This window comes from Salmo trutta, chromosome 14 (genome assembly GCF_901001165.1).
Source record: "Salmo trutta chromosome 14, fSalTru1.1, whole genome shotgun sequence".
NCBI classification, from domain to species: domain Eukaryota; kingdom Metazoa; phylum Chordata; class Actinopteri; order Salmoniformes; family Salmonidae; genus Salmo; species Salmo trutta.
Window position 1 is genome coordinate 58,174,344 of NC_042970.1, and position 23,247 is coordinate 58,197,590.

At 40.9% G+C, this 23,247-nt stretch overlaps 1 protein-coding gene across 3 annotated transcripts in view; it reads left to right on the plus strand.

The window, feature by feature from the left end:
* The window catches only part of LOC115208445 (equilibrative nucleoside transporter 1), a 50,753-nt gene that overhangs the window by 24,855 nt on the left and 2,651 nt on the right, over positions 1–23,247 (plus strand). For all 3 annotated transcript variants that reach the window (XM_029776508.1, XM_029776507.1, XM_029776509.1), the window contains exons 6-12: positions 4,193–4,327; positions 4,446–4,543; positions 4,932–5,010; positions 11,157–11,236; positions 19,595–19,703; positions 19,911–19,996; positions 22,975–23,174. In XM_029776508.1, coding sequence (XP_029632368.1) covers positions 4,193–4,327; positions 4,446–4,543; positions 4,932–5,010; positions 11,157–11,236; positions 19,595–19,703; positions 19,911–19,996; positions 22,975–23,174 — 787 coding nt within the window. The remainder of the gene's footprint in view (positions 1–4,192; positions 4,328–4,445; positions 4,544–4,931; positions 5,011–11,156; positions 11,237–19,594; positions 19,704–19,910; positions 19,997–22,974; positions 23,175–23,247) is intronic.

Consider the following 23,247-nt stretch of genomic DNA (forward strand, 5'->3'; position numbering starts at 1 on the left):
TTAAACTACATCCTAATTATCAGTTATACAAATTTCGTTAAAATCCGTATCACAAATGACCTTAAATTCACTATCCAAATGGCCCTCCCATAAGGCTGATCAGACCGCAAAGGAACGCCATGATAGAGGTCAAGAGTCATACCACCCCTTCACAGAAGTGTTTATTACCATATTAGACAAATTTTAAAAAACATCAACATTTCCTACATGTTGTATCTCAGGTTCCCAAAACATTACTCTATCCAAAATAATTAACGTTTTTAATTAAAACTCAGAAAATAACATTTCTAAAATTCCATGTGTGTATACCCCTTTAAATTATTGTTAATCTAACTGCAATGTCCGATTTACAGTAGCTATTACAGCGAAAACATGCCATGCGATTGTTTGAGGTCCGCGCCCCACATCAAAATATTTTTCCATGTGCACAGGTGTCATACATTCACAAATAATGATTAAATATTCACTTACTATTTGAAAATCTTCCTCTGATGTATCATCCAAAGGGTCCCAGCTAAAACATGTAGTGTCGTTTTGTTAGATAAAATCCTTCTTTATATCCCAAAAAGTCTGTTTAGTTGGCGCCATCGATTTGAGTAATCCACTCGTTCAACTTGCAGAGAAAGGAATCCGAAAATCTACTCCTAAACTTTGTTTCAACAAGTCAAAATACGTTTCTATTTACTACTCAGTACCTTAAAATGTAATCAAACTATAACATTTATTTCGGAAAGAAGTATGTTCGCTAGGAATTTTAGCAGGTGCATAATGTCTTCATGGCGCGCACAAACACGAATTTCCAAGACTGTGTCCCTCTACTAAAACTGATATTTCCTTTTCGTTTTTTAAGTTACAAGCCTGAAACCTTGGACGTAGACTGCTGACACCCTGTGGAAGCCATAGGAATCCAGGGAGCACATTTTCAATATGACCTTTCTCTTGCAATTCGAAGAGGAGGGTCTCTCTCAAAAAATAATTCTGGTTGGTTTTTCTTTGGATTTTCTCCTACCATATCTATTGTGTTATATTCTCCTACATTATTTTAACATTTCTACAAACTTCAAAGTGTTTTCTTTCCAATGGTACCAGTTATATGCATATCCTAGCTTCAGGGCCTGAGCTTCAGGCAGTTTACTTTGGGCACGTCATTCAGACAGGAAGTGGAGAAAAAAGGGGTCTAGCCCTAAGAAGAATATCAAGAATATATTAGGGAATCCACGCTGGCGTAACAGTGGGATGTTTTGATTGTCTTGTCCCGTCCCTTGTATATATCGTTTCTTTCTTCGTATATATTTTTTATCTAATTTTTCCATCTACGGACTGAACATACTCCCCTGCAACCCACCTCACCCAATGCGGTATGAATCCGCTATTTTTTATACTTTAGAACCGTAACCCCCTTCAAGCTAGCCAGCTACTCGCTAGTTGTCAGTTAGCCATCACCGCTAACTGGGACATCTGCCAGCTTCAGCCTGGTCAACTCCTGCCAGCCTGCACAGCGCAATATCAACCCAGAGCATATCGGACTGCTTTTCTCCACCATATCTCCGGATTCCTACCACAAGCTCTCAACCTTTACTCCAGATCATCACAGTTAGCTAGCTGCTATCTGAGTAGCTACTCCTGGCTAATGTCTCTGTCCCGAAGCAAGCACCAGTTAGCCTGGAGCTAGCCTCGAATCTAGGCCCATCTCCCGGCTAGCCGAATAGATCTATCAAGCAATTCCTGGGCTTTAATTACCTCGCCGATCCATCACGACTGGTCTGCTGACGTAACCGTTCGAGGGGGTTTCAACAGGCTCCCCCGTTGCGACGTACCCCTCAGGCCCATCTGCTAGCCTGCTGCTAGCCCCGGCCTGCTAGCTGTCTGAATCTCTGTGCCTCCAGCTTGCCTAGCTACTCACTGGACCATATGATTACTCAGTTACACATGCCTCTCCCTAATGTAAATATGGCTTGTCTATTGCTGTTTTGGTTAGTAATTGTTGTCTTATTTCACTGTAGAGCCTCCAGCCCTGCTCACTATGCCTTAGCATGTTCTTACCCTGTTCTTCCACCCCCCACACATGCGGTGACTGCACCTTGGATTAAATGATGCTTCTAGAGACAAAGCCTCTCTCATCGTCACTCAATGCCTAGGCTTACCTCCACTGTACTCACATCCTACCATACATTTGTCCGTACATTGTGCCCTGAATCTATCCTTCCGTGCCCAGAAATCTGCACCCTTTACTCTCTGTTCCAAACGCACTAGAAGACCAGTTCTTTTAGCTTTTAGCCGTACTCTTATTCTACTCCTCCTCTGTTCCTCTGGTGATGTAGAGGTTAACCCAGGCCCTGCAGCTCCCAGCATCACAACCATTCCCCAGGCGCTCTCATTTGTTGACTTTTGTAACGGTAAAAGCATTGGTTTCATGCATGTTAACATCAGAAGCCTCCTCCCTAAGTTTGTTTTATTCACTGCTTTAGCACACTCCGCCAATCCAGATGTCCTAGCCGTGTCTGAATCCTGGCTTAGGAAGGCCACCAAAAATCCTGAAATTTCCATCCCTAACTATAACATTTTCCAAAGATAGAACTGCCAAAGGGGGCAGAGTTGCAATCTACTGCAGAGATAGCCTGCAGAGTTCTGTCTTACTATCCAGGTCTGTGCCCAAACAATTCAAGCTTCTTCTGTTAACCTCTCTGGGACGAATTCGTCCCACCTACGTAACAGCCACTTCAATCCAGTGGCGCGATTTTTGAATCGTTTGAAATACTATTACTTCAATTTCTCAAACATATGACTATTTTACAGCTATTTAAAGACAAGAATCTCGTTAATCTAACCACACTGTCTGATTTCAGCGGTACGGTGCAGTTGCCGTACCAGGTGGTGATACAGCCTGACCTCGAATGTAAGGGTTTTAGGTGACAAGCCAAATTTCTTCAGCCTCCTGAGGCAAGTCAGTTAAGAACAAATTCTAATTTACAATGACGGCCTACCAGGGAACAGTGGGTTAACTGCCTTGTTCATGGGCAGAACGGCAGATTTTTACCTTGTCAGCTCGGGGATTCGATCCAGCAACCTTTCGGTTACTGGCCCAATGCTCTAACCACTAGGCTACCTGCTGCCCCAATACATAGGTATTCCTCTTGTCCAGATGGGATAGAGCAATGCGATGGCGATTGCATCGTCTGTGGATCTATTGGGGCGGTAAGCAAATTGGTGTGGGTTTAGGGTATCAGGTAGAGTGGAGGTGATATGATCCTTGACTAGTCTCTCAAAGCACTTCATGATGACAGAAGTGAGTGCTACGGGGCGATAGTCATTTCATTCAGTTACCTTAGCTTTCTTGGGAACAGGAACAATGGAGACTGCAGACTGGGTTAGAGATTGATTGAATATGTCAGTAAACACACCAGCCAGCTGGTCTGCGCATGCTCTGAGGATGCGGCTAGGAATGCGAGGGTTTAAATGTTTTACTCATGTTGGTCTACAGTCTTTGGTAGCGGGCTGTGTCGGTGGCACTGTAATTGTCCTGTAGGCCTTGTGTTTTGTGTTTTGTGTAGGTGTTTTGTGTAGGTCTTGTGTTTGAGCCGTTGAATTGCGACTCTACTTTGTCTCTATACTGTCGCTTTACTTGTTTGATTGCCTTGCGGAGGGAATAACTACACTGTTTGTATTCGGTAATGTTTCCAGTTGCCTTGCCATGATTAAATGCGGTGGTTCGCGCTTTCAGTTATTTACCATCATTTCTATTGGGCACAACATAATTCAAAACACAACCAAAACAAACTGCAAATGCATCCAACAAGTTTGTAGAGTCACAAGTTTATTGTAGTCATTGTGTGCTAGGGATATGGAAACCAAATACAAAAATGTTGTGAATTTGTTAAAATAATTATACTTCAATTTCTAAATGGTAAAACAGATGTGTATGATAATACCCTCAAATAAAAGGTAAGAAACATTCTGTACTGTTGCATCATGAAACATTTGATCTCAAATCCAAAATACTAGAAAACAGAACCAAATTAAAAGATTTTGCTTCACTGTCCAAATAAGTATGTAGGGGAGTGTACGATCAGTAAATGGGGCATATTGGGATCACTGTCATTGAGTAGTCATTAATTCGTCAAGCGATAATTCCTTGATGTATGACTGGACTCTGGTCAGAATTATGACTGTTGTTTTTTTACAACCTCTCCAGCCTTTGGCGCTATCCTGCAGGGAAGTCTGTTTGGCATGGCAGGCAAACTGCCTACCAAATACACCACACCCATCATGAGTGGGCAAGGCCTGGCGGGAACTTTCGCTGCCTTCTCCATGATCTGTGCTATCGCAAGTAAGTATGAGAGATGATTGGGGGGAGGGGGGGGGCAACAGTGGCATTCCAAAATCAACTCTCTCTCTCGCTCTCTCACTCTCTCTCTCTCTCTCTCTCTCTCTCTCTCCTTCCCCAGGTGGCTCGGAGATAAATGACGCTGCTTTTGGATACTTCATCACAGCCTGTGCAGTGATCTTATTGGCCATAATATCCTATGTGGTCCTCCCTAAACTGGTAATAACTCAACTCTTGATTTTATATGTTATTACATCAATTTGGCTGAAAAAGTGCTTAGGAGAGTTTACTCAATTATAATAAGTAATGCAAGTAATGCTTTCGGGCAATTTTACCGTAATAGTTACCAAACTTTGCATCTGCACAGTGTTTACTGTAAATTAGTTTTTGTAAAATTGTGAAATTGTGAAAAATCTGAGTTGGTTATGGTTACCCTTTCACAAATGGTTACCCTTTCACAACATTTAATTCACTACTTATTCATTTTCCAGTGTTGTTAAAGGAAACAAAATGCGTAATACCTCCATTTGATCCATTCCAGTTGATCTCTTCCGTTTAACTACCATCCCCACTGTGAGATAATTGGTCGTTCTGAACCTTACTTTAGGAGTTCTACCAATATTACAAGACCCAAAGTGGAAACAGAGTTAGTGATGAGGAGAACAAGCTGGAACTACTCAAGAAAGGTAAAACGACAGCCATTTGTTTCTTAGATTTCTGAAAATATTAAATGTAGAAATAAGACAAAGAGAATTGTCATTTTTATTGTATTGTATAGAAAAGGTAATCCAAGTCTTGCATTAACTTAGACTGTGGTGGCTAATTTCTGCATTACCAAATGAGGAGTTACAAACACACCAGTCCGAGTTAAACTACATCTTTAATACTTAAGATACTTTTGCAAAAGTACTTGACCCCACTAATGCATTCTCTCGAATGAACCAGGAAAGTGATTACAGAATTGCTACAGGGATCTTTTATAGCAACGATACCCCCTTCAACGTACATTGACAAACCACAGATACTTAGTAACAGTTCACAAAGGTTAAGTTTTGTATGACAGATATCAATAAAACACATCAGACAGTAACTGCTATGTCAACAGGATTAATGGTATAGCCCAGTATCTGGTCTCCTTAGAACCGTCCCTCCCTGGTACGGTATTGAACAGAACTATTTCATCCAATGGCATATATCAATTGTCAACTCTAGATACTCCCATCTCAAGCAAACCCCCTTTTGACCCCTCTCCTGGACAGGCTCACTGGGGGGAGTGAGCCTCTAGGCCATATATCATCACAGGATAAGTGTGAGATCTAAGAGAGGACATACAAGGGTCCATTTACTGCCATAATCCTCCCCACAAGAAAGAAAAGGAGGGAGTGACTTGCTCACAGACATTGTGGAGACAAGTCATTGGTTCCCCATTAATCACGCCATCCCTTCACATGGTTTAAGAAATAGGTAAAGACACATTCCCATGACGACAAGTCTGACCTCTCCCCTCTCTGGGCCCCAAGTGTCTGAGCCCCAGCTAAGGGAGACGTGCAACTGAAAAGACACCAGAGTCCAATGGACACTTTCTAATGACAAGTACCTCAAATAAGCATATTATACTAATAAAACATCTTAATTATCTATGTTACCCAACTAATTCTGATTCGTCCACGACAAGACACCCGTTGAATATATTTCTATTCAAACATATTTGAATGACCTATTTTAACAATCATGGCGATAGAAATACATTAAAGAGGCAATCTGCAATTCCTACATACATTTTTGGACTTTTCAATTCATAATATATAACCATTGATTCTTAAAGAATATAACTTATATTAAGCTGGGTGGTTTGAACCCTGATTTCTGATTGGCTGACAGCCGTGCTTTATCAGACCGTATACCACGGGTATGACAAAACATTTGTTTTTCCTGCTCTAATTATGTTGGTAACCAGTTTATAATAGCAATAAGGCACCTCGAGGGGTTGTGGTATATGGCCAATATACGACGGCTAAGGGCTGTGTTCAGGCACTTTGCATCGTGCTTAAGAACAGCCCTTAGCAGTGGTATATTGGCCACATACCACAACCCCCCCGAGGTGTTTTATTGCTATTATAAACTGGTTACCAACTGGTCACCCCCTCGGCCTTATTGCTTAAGTATGTAATCAATTGTACATAAAGCTAGCAGGTCATGAACTAAGCAATGTTATCCATTTCAAATGAATGACAATTATATTCTGGGTTTATTTTGTAAATTAGCTTTATTATAATTTTTCATGAGCTTACATACTGGGTACACACTGGTTGAATCAAAGTTCTTTCCACGTAATTTCAATGAAATTACGCTGAACCAATATGGATTAGACATTGAATTGGCATCTGTGCCCAGTGGGTAGTTGTCTAACGCCACCAGAACCCAAAATATAAGCGGGTCCATAGTGTAAATGTATGCTCCATCTCGAAATGCACATCAGCCAATACCCTATACAAGTAGCCTTGTAGGCTTTTTGAATGGTCTTCATTGGGAAAAAACAGATTTATCCACAAACACATATATATTTTTAGATAGTGCATCTTATATGGCATTGTTTTATGAATTTGATCATATACTCACCAAGCCCATTCAAAAGGCCAGGGACATGAACATGGCAGTATGATGTAGGAATGCGTGACTTGTACAGGTGGTTATACAATCGTCGATGTAGTTGCACGTGATACAACGCTACATGTATACCTGTTCCCATAAGATAACCTGGCACATTTAGCCCTATGCTAACCTGACCAGGTGGCAGTGATTATATCCGGTAACAAGTTCTGCATCAGCCAATTACAAATGTTGATGTAGATGTACGTGATGGAACACGTTTCCATAGGAACGTCCTTAACAGAAGTCAAACGGCACCTGATAATCAAAGGTACAATGTACGCAAAATGGCAACTGAATGATTTGCTCACAGTTTAGTGAGCCTGGCTCCTGGTACTTTTCGCCTCTTGCGGCAAGTTTGAATTCCAGGTGAGATATTGTTTGAAATGTAGAATTACATTTATTGTGATAGTTTTGCAAAGGGATGTGCAGCCAAAACCTTAAGATCAAATCAAATAAATGTGTATTTGTCACATACTTCGTAAACAACAGGTGTAGACTAACGATGACATGCTGACTTATGGGTAGTTTTCCAACAATGCAGAGTTAAGATAAAGATATATAGATATATATATATATATTTTTTTTAAGTGACAGGAGTAATAGCCTAAACTACAGTGAATAACAATAACGAGTAAAAGTAGGCTGACATACATAGTGCCAGTAGCCTATTGTTAGCAGTTGATGTTACTCTTCAATAACACAGACCCCAAAGCAAACCAGGGGGAGAAAAATAGGTTTATTCAAAAAGGACAAATCATAGATGTTATGCTGAGAGGTAGATCTTCATTCTCCCCTGTCCTCAGTGATTCTCTCTTCAGTGATTCTCTCCACAGAACAAAGGGGCAGGATGTAGTTTTATAACGCAACCCTAGCCTGTGGTTGACCAATTAGAATTCCTTGCAATTAAACTGGGCCAATGGCCAAATAACAAGTATCCTATTTCAGGCTCAATGCCTAGACAAATTCCTCCCATGTCTTCGACCCATTGATCAATAATTCCCTATTACAGAAAAAACACTATTTCCATTGATCGTTAGTACTCTATTAACTTTTAGTCCTCTTGACCTTTAGTCCTCTTCGTTGTGTATTTATCTTTGAAATATTCTTACATTACCAAGTGCATATGCGGGGGTACCAGGTGATTACAAATCCATATTTTAATATACTAAGGATTGTAAGCTGCAGGAAGGTCTCCTCCTGCAATTTCTGGCAGATTTTCTTCATTTTAGGGCCAAAAGAAGGTCCTCCCACATCGGATTATCAACTTTATATTCCGCTGTGTTTTGTATTTATTTTCCTGTTTTTTGTGTTTTGTATGTCACAGCTTCTATTGCGTCATCATGTCAATACTAGGCTACTATGATGTCACTAAAGACAGGAGTTTTCAATATTCAAACTGTGATAATTATTGCATAATTTATCCCATAATGACTTCTCTCCCACCTCCCTCCGGCCCTATAAAAGGGACCCCGGCCCATCTAAAAATAATTCAGAGTCTTATCAATCACAATGCCCAGAAGACACAGCATCCACCAGCCGCCCTGTCCGCAGGCGTTGCCACCCTACCTGACCTAGCCCCAAGTGAATTAGGTTATGTGATATCTGTACACAAAAATATGTAAGCAAATGAATCTCTATTAAACAAAATACATCTGCAATTCTGGAGCCTTATTTTGACAGAAATTATAGCCTATTTATCAAACCAAAATTCATGCAAAACACTGATTTAGACAATAGCTAAATGATCCTATGACCAAGGATCATTTAGCTATTTTATTTAGAATTGTAGGACCCCTGTAGATAAAAAAAATAAAAAAAATAAAAAAAATAATACAATTATTTTCTTAAACATTGAATTTGGCCAGCCCCGAGCCCTTAAAACCATTGGGGATTTAACAGAAAAGCTTGACACAAGTGGAGCTCGAATCCATTCTTAACATGCACTGTTCATTTAGAGTCAACCACTTTAGCAATGTGTACCACCTGGTAGCAATGGTGATAATGGTACATGACCACTATTTAAATGGATTAAATACATGTTTTTCCTCATCATTCTACACACAATAGCCAATAAAGTGAAAACAGGATTTTATAAATTTTTGCAAATGTATTAAAACTATGAAACAGAAATACCTTATTTACATAAGTATTCAGACCCTTAGCTATGAGACTCGAAATTGAGCTCAGGTGCATCCTGTTTCCATTGATCATCCTTGAGATGTTTCTACAACGTGATTGGAGTGCACCTGTAGTACATTCAATTGATTGGGCATGATTTGGAAAGGCACACACCTGTCTATATAAGGTCCCATTGTTGACAGTGCATGTCAGAGCAAAAACCAAGCCATGAGCTCAAAGGAATAGTCTGTAGAGCTCCGAGACAGGATTGTGTCGAGGCACAGATCTGAAGAAGGGTGCCAAAACAATTCTTGCACTCGTTGAAGATCCCCAAGAACACAGTGGCCTCCATCATTCTTAAGTGGAAGAAATTTGGAACCACTAAGACTCTTCCTAGAGCTGGCTGCCCGGCCAAACTGAGCAAACAGGGGAGAAGGGCCTTGGTCAGGGAGGTCAGGGAGGTGACCAAGAATGCAATGGTTAGTCTGACAGAGCTCCAGAGTTCCTCTGTGGAGAACCTTCCAGATAGACAGCCATCTCTGTAGCACTCCACCAATCAGGCCTTTATGGTAGAGTGGCCAGAAGGAAGCCACTCCTCAGTAAAAGGCACATGCTTGGAGTTTGCCAAAAGGCACCTAAAGACTCAGACCAGACCATGAGAAACAAGATTCTCTGGTCTGATGAACCCAAGATTGAACTCTTTGGCCAGAATGCCAAGCGTCACATCTGGAGGAAACCTGGCACCATCCCTACGGTGAAACATGGTGGTGGCAGCATCATGCTGTGGGGATGTTTTTCATCGGCAGGGACTGGGAGACTAGTCAGGACCAAGGGAAAGATGAAAACCTGCTCCAGATCGCTCAGGACCTCAGACTGGGGCAAAGGTTCACCTTCCAATAAGACAACGACCCTAAGCACACAGCCAAGACAATGCAGGAGTGGCTTAGGGACAAGTCTCTGAATGTCCTTGAATGAGCCCGGAGTTGAACATTTCTGGACATACCTGAAAATAGCTGTGCAGCAACACTCCCCATCCAACCTGACAGAGCTTGAGAGCATCTGCAGAGAAGAATGTGAGAAACTCCCCCAAAACAGGTGTGCCAAGCTTGTGGCGTCATACCCAAGAAGACTCATGCCTGTAATCGCTGCCAAAGGTGCTTCAACAAAGTACTGAGAAAAGGGTCTGAATACTTATGTAAATGTAAAATTTCAGTTTCTTATGTTTTATAAATTAGCAACATTTTCTAAAAACAGTTTTTGCTTAGTCATTGTGGAGTATTGTGTGTAGATTGATGAGAGAAAAAAACAATTCAATCAATTTTAGAATAAGGCTGTAATGTAACAAAATGTGGAAAAAGTCAAGGGGTCTGAATACTTTCTGAATAAACTATGTAAAAACATGCCTCTTGAATTGTTCTAATGTTAGAAGCTAGTAGCCTAGTCAAGGATGCATCATGCAATATTTCCACACTACAATTGTGAAAGACCAAGTGGAACAAAAGTAACATTGAATTTGGAGGTTAAAATATCCCTCTGGTGGCCAAGACCTATTTTCAGAAATGATATTGTTTGGTGGACATAAAGTCTAAGATCTTTGATAGGCTGATGCGGAATTTGTTAGAGGACATAATCACTGGACAGCTGGTCAGGTTAGGGCTAAATGTGCCAGGCTATCTTATGGGAACAGCTATCAATACATGTAGCATTGTATCACATGCAACTGGCTGATGCACATTTTGAGACAAAGCAAAAAAATGTAATAAGAAACAGTTTCTAGTTTGCAAGTACGGCCCCAATCATGCTTTACTCCTGTTTGTTTTATTGTAAACAAACACTCTATAGCCTCAAAACATGGTTAAAACTGTAATGTTAATATCATGGATGGTCAGTCCTTGCATCCATAGCTCTGTCTATGAATTTGAAAGTGGATTTGAAAGTCTATGAATTTCTCCAGCCCCATCCCTCAGCTGTTTACTGAAACAGTGGAGGGGGTCTCTGCTTTGTTATTGTTTGAACTGCAGATTGCCCCTTTAATGGATTGCCTTGTTCCTTAACCCCTCAGAAAATGCAGCAGAGACTAGACCAGTTTTCAATAAAGGAGAAGAGGAGCAAAACGTGTCCATGTTGACCATCTTCAAGAAGGTAAATTAAGGGCTGGATTCAATCTATATTGCTGAATTTCAACTTTATTGAATGATTGAAATGTAAAGGCAATGTTCCTCATTAAATAGTACCCGCAAAACACCAGTCTCATCGTCAACAGTGAAGAGGCAACTCCGGGATGCTGGCCTTCTAGGCAGAGTTGCAAAGAAAAGCCATATCTCAGACTAGCCAATAAAAATAAAACATTAAGATCGGCAAAAAAACACAGACACTGGACAGAGAAACTCTGCATAGAAGGCCAGCATCCCGGAGTCGCCTATTCACTGTTGACATTGAGACTGGTGTTTTGCGGGTACTATTTAATGAAGCTGCCAGTTGAGGACTTGTGAGGCGTCTGTTTCTCAAACTAGACACTCTAATGTACTTGTCCTCGTGCTCAGTTGTGCACCGGGGCCTCCCATTCCTCTATCTATTCTGGTTAGAGCCAGTTTGCGCTGTTGTGAAGGGAGTAGCACACAGCGTTGTACGAGATTTTCAGTTTCTTGGCAATTTCTCGCATGGAATAGCCTTAATTTCTCAGAACAAGAATAGACTGACGAGTTTCAGAAGAAAGTTCTTTGTTTCTGGCCATTTTGACCCTGTAATCAAACCCACAAATGCTGATGCTCCAGATACTCAACTTGTCTAAAGAAGGACAGCTTTATTGCTTCTTTAATCAGCAATGTTTCATTGGAACACAGGAGTGATGGTTATTCCATAAAAAATCTGCGGTTTCCAGCTACAATAGTCATTTACAACATTAACAATGTCTACAATGAATGTCTGATAAATTTTATGTTATTTTAATTGACAAAAAAATGTGTTTTTCTTTAAAAAACAAGGCCATTACTTAGTGACCCCAAACTTTTGAACGGTAGTGTATTTTAAAAACGTTAGTTTCACCATAACAAATCAAGAGTTCAATTCACATAACAGGGTTGACCATAAAATGAGGGACAGTTTTTTTACCTTAAAATGAATCACATGAAATAAATAATAATCTTCAGAAATGACTTTGTCGAAGCAACAAAATAACTAGGGCTTTACAATCATGGTAAAAACTTGGAGAGGTCTTGGTGGTCAGTGGGTTAAAATCTTCCTTGAAGTAATAGAGGGTACACAGAGGGATATTTCAAAAAGCTGAATTTTGGCCCTTTAGCAAGTCTTTATTCACATAAAGAATCTGATTCATTGAATTGTCCATGTGGTCTACAGAGCATTCGGAAAGTATTCAGAGTCCTGGACTTTTTCCACATTTTGTTATGTTACAGCCTTATCCTAAAATTGATTAAATTGCCCCCCCCCCCATCAATCTACACACAATACCCCATAATGACATAACAAAAACAAGTTTTTAGAACTTTTCGCAAACGTAGAAAAAATGTAATATCACATTTACATAAGTATTCAGACCCTTTACTAGGTACTTTGTTGAAGCACCTTTGGCAGCGATTACAGACTTGTGTCTTCTTGGGTATAACGCTACAAGCTTGGCACGCCTGTATTTGGGGAGTTTCTACCATTCTTCTCTGCAGATCCTCTCAAGCTCTGCCAGGTTGGATTGGGAGTGTCGATGCACAGCTATTTTCAGGTCTCTCCAGAGATGTTCGATCGGGTTCAAGTCTGGGCTCTGGCTGGGCCACTCAAGGACATTCAGAGACTTGTCCCAAGCCACTCCTGCATTGTCTTGGCTGTGTGCGTAGGGTCACTGTCCTGTTGGAAAGTGAACCGTCGCCCCAGTCTGAGGTCCTGAGCGCTCTGGAGCAGGGTTTCATTAAACCACTCCTCAGTAAAAGGCACATGACAGCCCACTTGGAGTTTGCCAAAAGGCGCCTAAAGGACTCTCCGACCATGAGAAACAAGATTCTCTGGTCTGATGAAACCGATCCTGACTAGTCTCCCAGTCCCTGCCACTGATAAACATCCCCACAGCGTGATGCTACAACCACCATGCTTCACCATAGGGTTGGTGCCAGGTTTCCTCCAGAAGTGACGCTTAGCATTCTTGGCTTCATCAGACCAGAAAGATCTTGTTTCTCATGGTCTGAGAGTCTTTAGGGGCCTTTTGGCAAACTCCAAGCGGGCTGTCATGTGCCTTTTACTGAAGAGTGGTTTCCATCTGGCCACTCTACCATAAAGGCCTGATTGGTGGAGTGCTGCATAGATGGTTGTCCTTCTAGCATGTTCTCCCATCTCCACAGAGGAACTCTGGAGCTCTTTCAGAGTGACCATCGGGTTCTTGGTTGTTGACCAAGGCCCTTCTCGCCCGATTGCTCAGTTTGGCCGGGCGGCCAGCTCTAGGAAGAGTCTTGGTGGTTCCAAACTTCTTCCATTTAAGAAAGATGGAGGCTACTGTGTTCTTGGGGACCTTCAATGCTGCAGACTTTTTTTGGCACCCTTCCCCAGATCTGTGCCTTGACACAATTCTGTCTCGGGGCTCTACAGACAATTCCTTTGACCTCATGGCTTGGTTTTTGCTCTGGCATGCACTGTCAACAATGGGACCTTATATAGACAGGTGTGTGCCTTTCCAAATCATGTCCAATTAATCGATTTTACCACAGGTGGACCCCAATCAAGTTGTAGAAACAACTCAAGGATGATCAATGGAAACAGGATGCATCTGATCTCAATTTCGAGTCTCATAGCGATAGGTCTGAAAACTTAGGTAAATAAGGTATTTCTGTTTTTTATATTTAATACATTTACAAACATTCTAAAAACCTGTTTTCGCTTCATCATTATGGTGTATTGTGTGAAGTTTGCTGAGGATTTTTTATTTTATTTAATCCATTTCAGAATAAGGCTGTAACGTGACAAAATGTTAACGGGTCTGAATACTTTCCGAAGGCACTGTATATATTAAAGGGAACTTAATTGAATATAACAAGCTTTTAAATTTCAATATTAGTGCGCAGTTTCGACTTAAAAAATCAAAGGGGACTCATTTCGTGGAACGGCCCAATTATTTTTTAAATTACCGTTTATTTAGCTCTTTATCATGTCGAATGACCAGTCACTTTCATAGAAAATGAGTTTTGGAGTTTTTTAAAATGTATTTCATGAATTTCAATTCACCTTATGAATTGTAAAATCACGAAAACCAAGACACTCTTTATATAACTCCTTTAAATGGATTAACTTGCGCTTTTACAAGACTACAAAAGTAGATCCCTAAACCAAAGAGCACCTTCAATCACACTGTTGATGTTCTACAGGAACTAGATTCTGCTGCGGGCTGATTTTTTATCTTGAGCAGATAGTCGGGGGGCCGGAACATACTTACAAATAATTTGTAGACTGCAACTTGACCGCAAGAAGCACAAACAGACATAATGTTTGACTAAAGCATAATACTTTCAAACCTTGCTCACATTTGTACACGATCATGTCATGTTTCTCTATTATGCGTGGGAATACTTGGGAACAGATTTCTTTAACAAAAATGACTTGGAGCTGATTTCCTAGTGGTTTTTTTGCAGTCTTTTATCTCCAAAAATGAAAATTCCACACAAAATTATTCTAATTTAATTATATATTTTTTTCCTCAGAAAACTTGGGGGGCCAAATAAAACCATCGGAGAGAAAGGGAACCTTGCTCTACAGCTTATCCACATACAGCTCTCTATCTTTCTCCTGGGTTGAATTAACTGAGGGATGCAAACACAACAGTGCTTGACAAGGGTACAGTTGAAGTCGGAAGTGTACATACACTTAGATTGGAGTCATTAAAACTCGTTTTTCAACCACTCCACAAATGTCTTGTTAACAGACTATAGTTTTGGCAAGTCGGTTAGGACATCTACAGTGAGGGAAAAAAGTATTTGATCCCCTGCTGATTTTGTACGTTTGCCCACTTACAAAGAAATGATCAGTCTATAATTGTAATGGTAGGTATATTTGAACAGTGAGAGACAGAATAACAACACAAAAATCCAGAAAAAAGCATGTCAAAAATGTTATAAAATTATTAGCATTTTAATGAGGGAAATAAGTATTTGACCCCTCTGCAAAACATGACTTGGTACTTGGTGGCAAAACCCTTATTGGCAATCACAGAGGTCAGACGTTTCTTGTAGTTTGCCACCAAGTTTGCACACATCTCAGGAGTGATTTTGTCCCACTCCTCTTTGCAGATCTTCTCCAAGTCATTAAGGTTTCGAGGCTGACGTTTGGCAACTCGAACCGTCAGCTCCCTCCACAGATTTTCTATGGGATTAAGGTCTGGAGACTGGCTAGGCCACTCCAGGACCTTAATGTGCTTCTTCTTGAGCCACTCCTTTGTTCCCTTGGCCATGTGTTTTGGGTCATTGTCATGCTGGAATACCCATCCACGACCCATTTTCAATGCCCTGGCTGAGGGAAGGAGGTTCTCACCCAAGATTTGACGGTACATGGCCCAGTCCATCGTCCCTTTGATGCGGTGAAGTTGTCCTGTCCCCTTAGCAGAAAAGCACCCCCAAAGCATAATGTTTCCACCTCCATGTTTGACTGTGGAGATGGTGTTCTTGGGGTCATAGGCAGCATTCCTTCTCCTCCAAACACGGCGAGTTGAGTTGATGCCAAAGAGCTCCATTTTGCTCTCATCTGACCACAAAACTTTCACCAGTTGTCCTCTGAATCATTAAGATGTTCATTGGCAAACTTCAGATGGGCATGTATATGTATTCTTGAGCAGGGGGACCTTGCGGGCGCTGCAGGATTTCAGTCCTTCACGGCGTGGTGTGTTACCAATTGTTTTCTTGGTGACTATGGTCCCAGCTGCCTTGAGATCATTGACAAGATCCACCCGTGTAGTTTTGGGCTGATTCCTCACTGTTCTCATGATCATTGCAACCCCACAAGGTGAGATCTTGCATGGAGCCCCAGGCCGAGGGATATTGACAGTTCTTTTGTGTTTCTTCCATTTGCGAATAATCGCACCAAATGTTGTCACCTTCTCAGCAAGCTGTTTGGCGATGGTCTTGTAGCCCATTCCAGCCTTGTGTAGGTCTACAATCTTGTCCCTGACATCCTTGGAGAGCTCTTTGTTCTTGGCCATGGAGGCGAGTTTGGAATCTGATTGATTGATTGCTTCTGTGGACAGGTGTCTTTTTACAGGTAACAAGCTGCAGTTAGGAGCACTCCCTTTAACAGTGTGCTCCTAATCTCAGCTCGTTACCTGTATAAAAGTCACCTGGGAGCCAGAAATCTTTCTGATTGAGAGGGGGTCAAATACTTACTTCCCTCATTAAAATGCAAATCAATTTATAACATTTTTGACATGCATTTTTCTGGATATTTTTGTTGTTTTTCTGTCTCTCACTGTTCAGATAAACCTACCATTAAAATGATAGACTGATCCTTTCTTTATCAGTGGGCAAACGTACAAAATCAGCAGGGGACCAAATACTTTTTCCCCCCCACTGTACTTTGTGCATGACACAAGTCATTTTTCCAACAATTGTTTACAGACAGATTATTTCACTAATAATTCACTGTATTAAATGATGTCATGGCTTTAGAAGCTTCTGATAGGCTAAATGACATAATTTGAGTTAATTGGAGGTGTACCTGTGGATATATTTCAAGGCCTACCTTCAAACTCAGTGCCTCTTTGCTTGACATCATGGGAAAATCAAAAGAAATCAGCCAAGACCTCTGAAAAAACATTGTAGACCTCCACAAGTCTGGTTCATCCAAACGCCTGACGGTACCACATTCATCTGTACAAACAATAGTACGCAAGTATAAACACCATGGGACCACACAGCTGTCATACCGCTCAGAAAGGAGATGCGTTCTGTCTCCTGGAGATGAACGTACTTTGGTGTGAAAAGTGCAAATCAATCCCAGAACAACAGCAAAGGACCTTGTGAAGATGCTGGAGGAAACAGGTACAAAAGTATCTATATCCACAGTAAAATAAGTCCGACATCGACATAACATGAAAGGCCGCTCAGCATGGAAGAAGCCACTGCTCCAAAACCGCCATAAAAAAAACAGACTACGGTTTGCAACTGCACATGGGGACAAAGATCGTACATTTTGTAGAAATGTCCTCTGGTCTGATGAAACAAAAATAGAACTGTTTGGCCATAATGACCATCATTATGTTTGGAGGAGAAATGGGGAGTCTTGCAAGCCAAAGAACACCATCCCAACCGTGAAGCACGGGGGTGGCAGCATCATGTTGTGGGGGTGCTTTGCTGCAGGAGGAACTGGTGCACTTCACAAGATAGATGGCATCATGAGGTAGGAAAATCATGTGGATATATTTAAGCAACATCTCAAGACATCAGTCAGGAAGTTAAAGCTTGGTCACAAATGGATCTTCCAAATGGACAATGACCCCAAGCATACTTCCAAAGCTGTGGCAAAATGGCTTAACTTCTATGGGCTAGGTGGGACGCTAGCGTCCGACCTGCGGGACACAGCCAGTGAAATATCAGGGCGGAAAATTCAAAAAATGTTATAATTCAACTTTCTCAAACATACAACTATTTTACACAATTTTAAAGATAAACTTCTCGTTAATCTAACCACATTGTCCGATTTCAAAAAGGCTTTACAGTGAAAGCAAAACATTAGATTATGTTAGGAGAGTACATAGACAAAAATAATCACACAGCCATTTTCCAAGCAAGGACATGTGTCAATAAAACTCAAAACGCAGCTAAATGAAGCACTAACCTTTGACGATCTTCATCAGTTGACACTCCTAGGACATTATGTTACACAAAACATGTATGTTTTGTTCGATAAAGTTCATATTTATATCCAAAAACAGCATTTTACATTGGGGCGTGATGTTCAGAAAATGTATTCCCACCAAAAAGTCCGGTGAATGTGCACATCAATTTACAAAAATACTCATCATAAACGTTGACAAAATATATAACAATTATTTTAAGAATTATAGATAGACTATCCCTGGATGCAACCGTTGTGTCAGATTTTAAAATAGCTTTACGGAGAAAGCACATTTTTTATTATTCTGAGTACATAGCTCAGCCATCACGGCGAGCTATTCAGACACCCGCCAAGTTCGGCGCAACCTAAACTCATAATTAGTATTAGAAATATTCTCTTACCTTTGCTGATCTTCGTCAGAATGCACTCCCAGGACTGCTTCTTCCACAAGAAATGTTGTTTTTGTTCGAAATAATCCATATTTATGTACAAATACCTCAGTTTTGTTCGTGCGTACAGATCACTTATCCAAAGGTATAATGCGCGAGTGCGGAACGAGAGAAGAAAAGTCCAAATGTTCCATTACCGTACTTAGAAGCATGTCAAACGCTGTTTAAAATCAATCTTCATGGTATTTTTAACGTAAAATTGTGATAATATTCCAACCAGACAATAGCATATTCATTCAAGAAGAAAAAGAAGGAGGGGCGCTCGCGGGACCAAGCATATCCAATCCCTTTGTTGCCAGGCAGTCCACTCAGAAACTGAGCTCCTATTATCTGCCCAGTGACAGGAAAATGCTCAAACCACTTCCTGAAGGCTTTAGACAGCCAATGGAAGCCTTAGGAAGTGCAACGTCCCCCACAGACACTGTAGTTTCGATAGAGAATCAAAAGAAGAACTACAATTCTCAGACTTTCCACTTCCTGCTTGGAATTTTCTCAGGTCTTTGCCTGTCATATGAGTTCTGTTATACTCACAGACACCATTCAAACAGTTTTAGAAACTTCAGAGTGTTTTTTATCCAAATCTACTAATAATATGCATATTCTAGTTTCTGGGCCAGAGTAGTAACCTGTTTAAATTGTGTATGTTTTTCATCCGGCCGTGAAAATACTGCCCCCTAGTCCAGACAGGTTAAGGACAACAAAGTCAAGGTATTGGAGTGGCCATCACAAAGTCCTGACCTCAATCCTATAGAAAATGTGTGGGCAGAACTGAAAAAGTGTGTGCGAGCAAGAAGGCCTACAAACCTGACTCAGTTACACCAGCTCTGTCAGGAGGAATGGGTCAAAATTCACCCAACTTATTGTGGGAAGCTTGTGGAAGGCTACCCGAAATGCTTGACCCAAGTTAAATAATTTTAAATGCAATGCTACCAAAAACTTCTGACCCACTGGGAATGTGATGAAAGAAATAAAAGCTGAAATAAATCATTCTCTCTACTATTATGCTGACATTTCACATTCTTAAAATAAAGTGGTGAATGATCCTAACTGACCTAAGACAGGGAATTTTTACTAGGATTAAATGTCAGGAATTGTGAAAAACTGAGTTTAAATGCATTTGGCTAAGGTGTATGTTAACTTCCGACCTCAACTGTTTATCAACAGGGGAAAAGGTGTCTGTGGTTGCCTCAGCTGGTCTAATGTGCTTTCTTCTAAACCTCTCACCCATTTACTCTAGATCTGGGTCCTGGCTCTCTCTGTGTGTTTTGCCTTCACCATCACCATCGGCACCTTCCCGGCAGTCACTGTGGATGTCAAGTCTACCATCGCTGATGGAGGCACCTGGGGTGTGTGGGTGGGTGGGTGGGTGGGTGTGGTACATATGCGTGAATGAATATCTATGATAAGAGCATGGTTTATGAGTCCATATTAGAGTATACGACTTGTCATTTTGCAAGCATTTACAAAATGATCATATTATTCAGTCATTCACAACCAATGAAACACACATGAACAGATGTGGCGTCTTATTGTACATTGCTCTCTCCTCTCAGAGCTGTACTTCATCCCGGTGTGTTGTTTCCTGCTCTTCAACCTCAGCGACTGGGTTGGGAGAAGCCTTACTGCTGTGTGTATGTGGGTAAGTCACCAAAACAAAACACTTGTAAATAGAGTGAAAGAAATTGGTCGATTTTAACGGAAAGGCCTGAAACTAACTGATTCATATTCAAGTTTTTCATATTGTGAACTAAGGATTCCAGTTTACAGGTCTGAATTACATTTAGCTCTCCACACACGATTACGTGATAATGTCCTAGAAGACTTGGTTTGGAGGATAGCCTATATGTGACCCAACAACTTTATGTGAGATTAAGTAAAATATTGCGTTTGAGCTTTTTTGTTGTTTTTTTGTACAGAATCAGAGCTTCAAAATGGTATGTCATATACACTATAGATGGAGGAAACAAGGGAAAGTTATGCTGCTTTGAAAGTTGATAAACCTGTAAAACCAGGAGACAAATAGGAGAAAATGCCCTTGAAAGATTTTCACACCTGCTATAGAGCTCACCTCTGTTTGCACCCATTCAGCATCGTTCACACCCTCTTAAGCCTTAGCCACGCTCATCTCTTTATATCAGCATTGCATTTTCCTCCAGAAAGTTGTCTCTCTACTTAAACTTTTGCCCACTGAGCTTTGTCGATGGCACCAGCTAAATTCAGGGCAGTAATGTTTTTGAGAGCAGTACCAACACTTTTGCGTTCCAAAAATCGGTGGTAGCAAAGATGATCGATATAATGGGGAAGCACCCATTCTGTTATAGACAGAAGCGTGTGACATAACGAACCAATGAGGACTCATCTTTCGACATGTCCAACCCCTCAATTGTTTTTCAAACCGTCCTACAGTGTAGTAGGAACTAGCGTCAAACGCCTGGATCCTGTAACCAGACACGGGTGTTAGGCCCGAGATGAAGTCGAGGAATAAATCCTCCAAACCACGGCTTCAAAGGCATTATCACTTTTATACAACGGTTACCAACATATTAAAATAATTATTCACATATAATATTTTCATTAAAAACGTTATTTATTCATACTACTTCCATGAAGATATAGTCCAGAGGTTGCTACCCAAGCCCACTGGTAGTTTGTTCAATTTGCATTGTTGCCAGCTATGCCGACTGGTCATTCATTTGAATGACATCATTGCCAGCCAATCCGACTGGTCGTTAGTTCGATTGGCAGGTTGCTACGCCAAACAAAAATGTTTCTATGGAGGCTCTTCCCCTTTGTTAGCTAGTGAACTACACAGCTAACACAATCACTTCAAACTGAAACGGGAAAGACCGCAAACTAGCTGCATTTCGTTTTGTTTGACCTGTTTTTTTATTGAAATGAAAAGGAATCTCCACACACTGAAGATCAATGCACAATTTTCAATATATTCAGGCTGAGTTTTCAGTCGTCAAACCTTTATCAGAGCATATAAAAATACACTGACTGAGGCCACATATAGACAATATAAACTCTCGATAAACACACTTTTTCTGAGATAATTGATTACTGATGTGCATCCTGGCATTTGTGTTGTACACAGGTGTTGCTCATTATATCTGATTGCATTAATGCACGTTGCCTATATGTGGCCAGTCATTGTGTGTTTTTGTATGCTCCGATGAAAGTCCAACGACCCGAAGCTCAGCCTAAATACATTTAAAATTGTGCATTGATCTTGAGTGTGCTGAGATTCCTTTTCAATTCAGTTCTACTCTTCATCACGTGCACTTCAGCAACGGTCGGGTTGCGACAGATTGTAAAAAAATTCTACCAGTTTTTCTATTTATTTTAATATATCCATAAAAATAATGCTGATTCATGACTTCGACTGGCTGAGAAAAGTTACATGTCCTGTCCCAACACATTCATTCTCTATGGGACGGTGTGTATCGCATGTCAAATGAATGTTGCAAATGTCACAGTGGATGGATAAAAATTAAATAAAATGTTATTTGTCACATGCTTCATAAACAACAGGTGTAGACTAACAGTGAAATGCTTACTTACGGGTCCTTTTCCAATACTACAGAGTTAAAGATATACTTTTTTTTATATAAATATGTACACAAGGAATAAATAGACAGTGAATAACAATAATGAGTAAAAATAACATGGCTATATAAAGGGTATGTGTGTATGTGTGTGTTGGGGTGTCAGTATAAGTATTTGTGAGTGTTTTGGGTAGAGTCCAGTGTCTGTGCATAGAGTCAGTGCAACAGAGTTAGTGTATAAATGGGTCAATGCAGGTAGTCCGGGTAGCCATTTGATTAGCTATTTAGCAGTCTTATGGCTTTGGGGTAGAAGCTGTTCAAGGTCTTGTTGGTTTCAGACTTGGTGCACTGTTGCCACTTGCAGTAGCGGAGAAAACAGTCTATTGTATGGGTGGCTGGAGTCTTTGACAATTTTTTGGGCCTTCCTTTGACACCTCCTGGTATAGAGGTCCTGGATGGCAGTGAGCTTGGCCCCAGAGATGTACTGGGCCGTACTCACCACTCTCTGTAGCGCCTTGCAGTCGAATGCCTTGCAGTTGCCGTACCAAGGGGTGATGCAGCCAGTCAACGGTGCAGATGTAGAACTTTTTGAAGATCTGAGGATGAGAAACATTTTAATACCAGGTGCAGACATATTTCTGAAAATGTGAGGGCAATCAGAATTGTGACAAGATCAGGACAGGACCCATGGTCATTAGTATAAAAGGGGCTAGAGTAATGTACTATTGATCAGTTGCTTCCTGCCCCCCACCCAAAAAAAAGAAATTCCTTGAAGATGTATATACAAATAGACTTGATCTTGCAAACAAAAGGTTACCCATAAGCCTTCACTGATGTGGTAAATTTATCATCTGAGAAAGAAATACAGGTCAACACTGAACTACCCTGAATTTCAGATTTATAAATAAATAGCTATAAATAAGTACCTTCTCTTGTGGTGACCGGCTTAAAACAAACACAGCAGTAATGTTTTATTGAACATGCACTTGAGTGCATTTCATTGAATGTGAGTGTGGTGTGTCTGGCTAAGGTACAGTAGTGTTGACATCCCTCTGCTATCTACTTTCAGCCTGGGGAGGACAGCAAACTGGTGCCCATTCTTCTGGTGGCCCGTGTGATCTTCGTGCCGCTCTTCATGCTGTGCAATGTTCAGCCCCGATACAACCTGCCTATCTTCTTTGAACACGATGCCTGGTTCATCGTCTTCATGATAGTCTTTGCCTTTTCCAATGGATACCTGGCCAGCCTTTGCATGTGCTTTGGGCCCAAGTAAGACCTCTTGCCTTCGCCTGGGCACAAACCCAAATAGATAAACTTTCAAGGTACAGGGCAACATTTTACT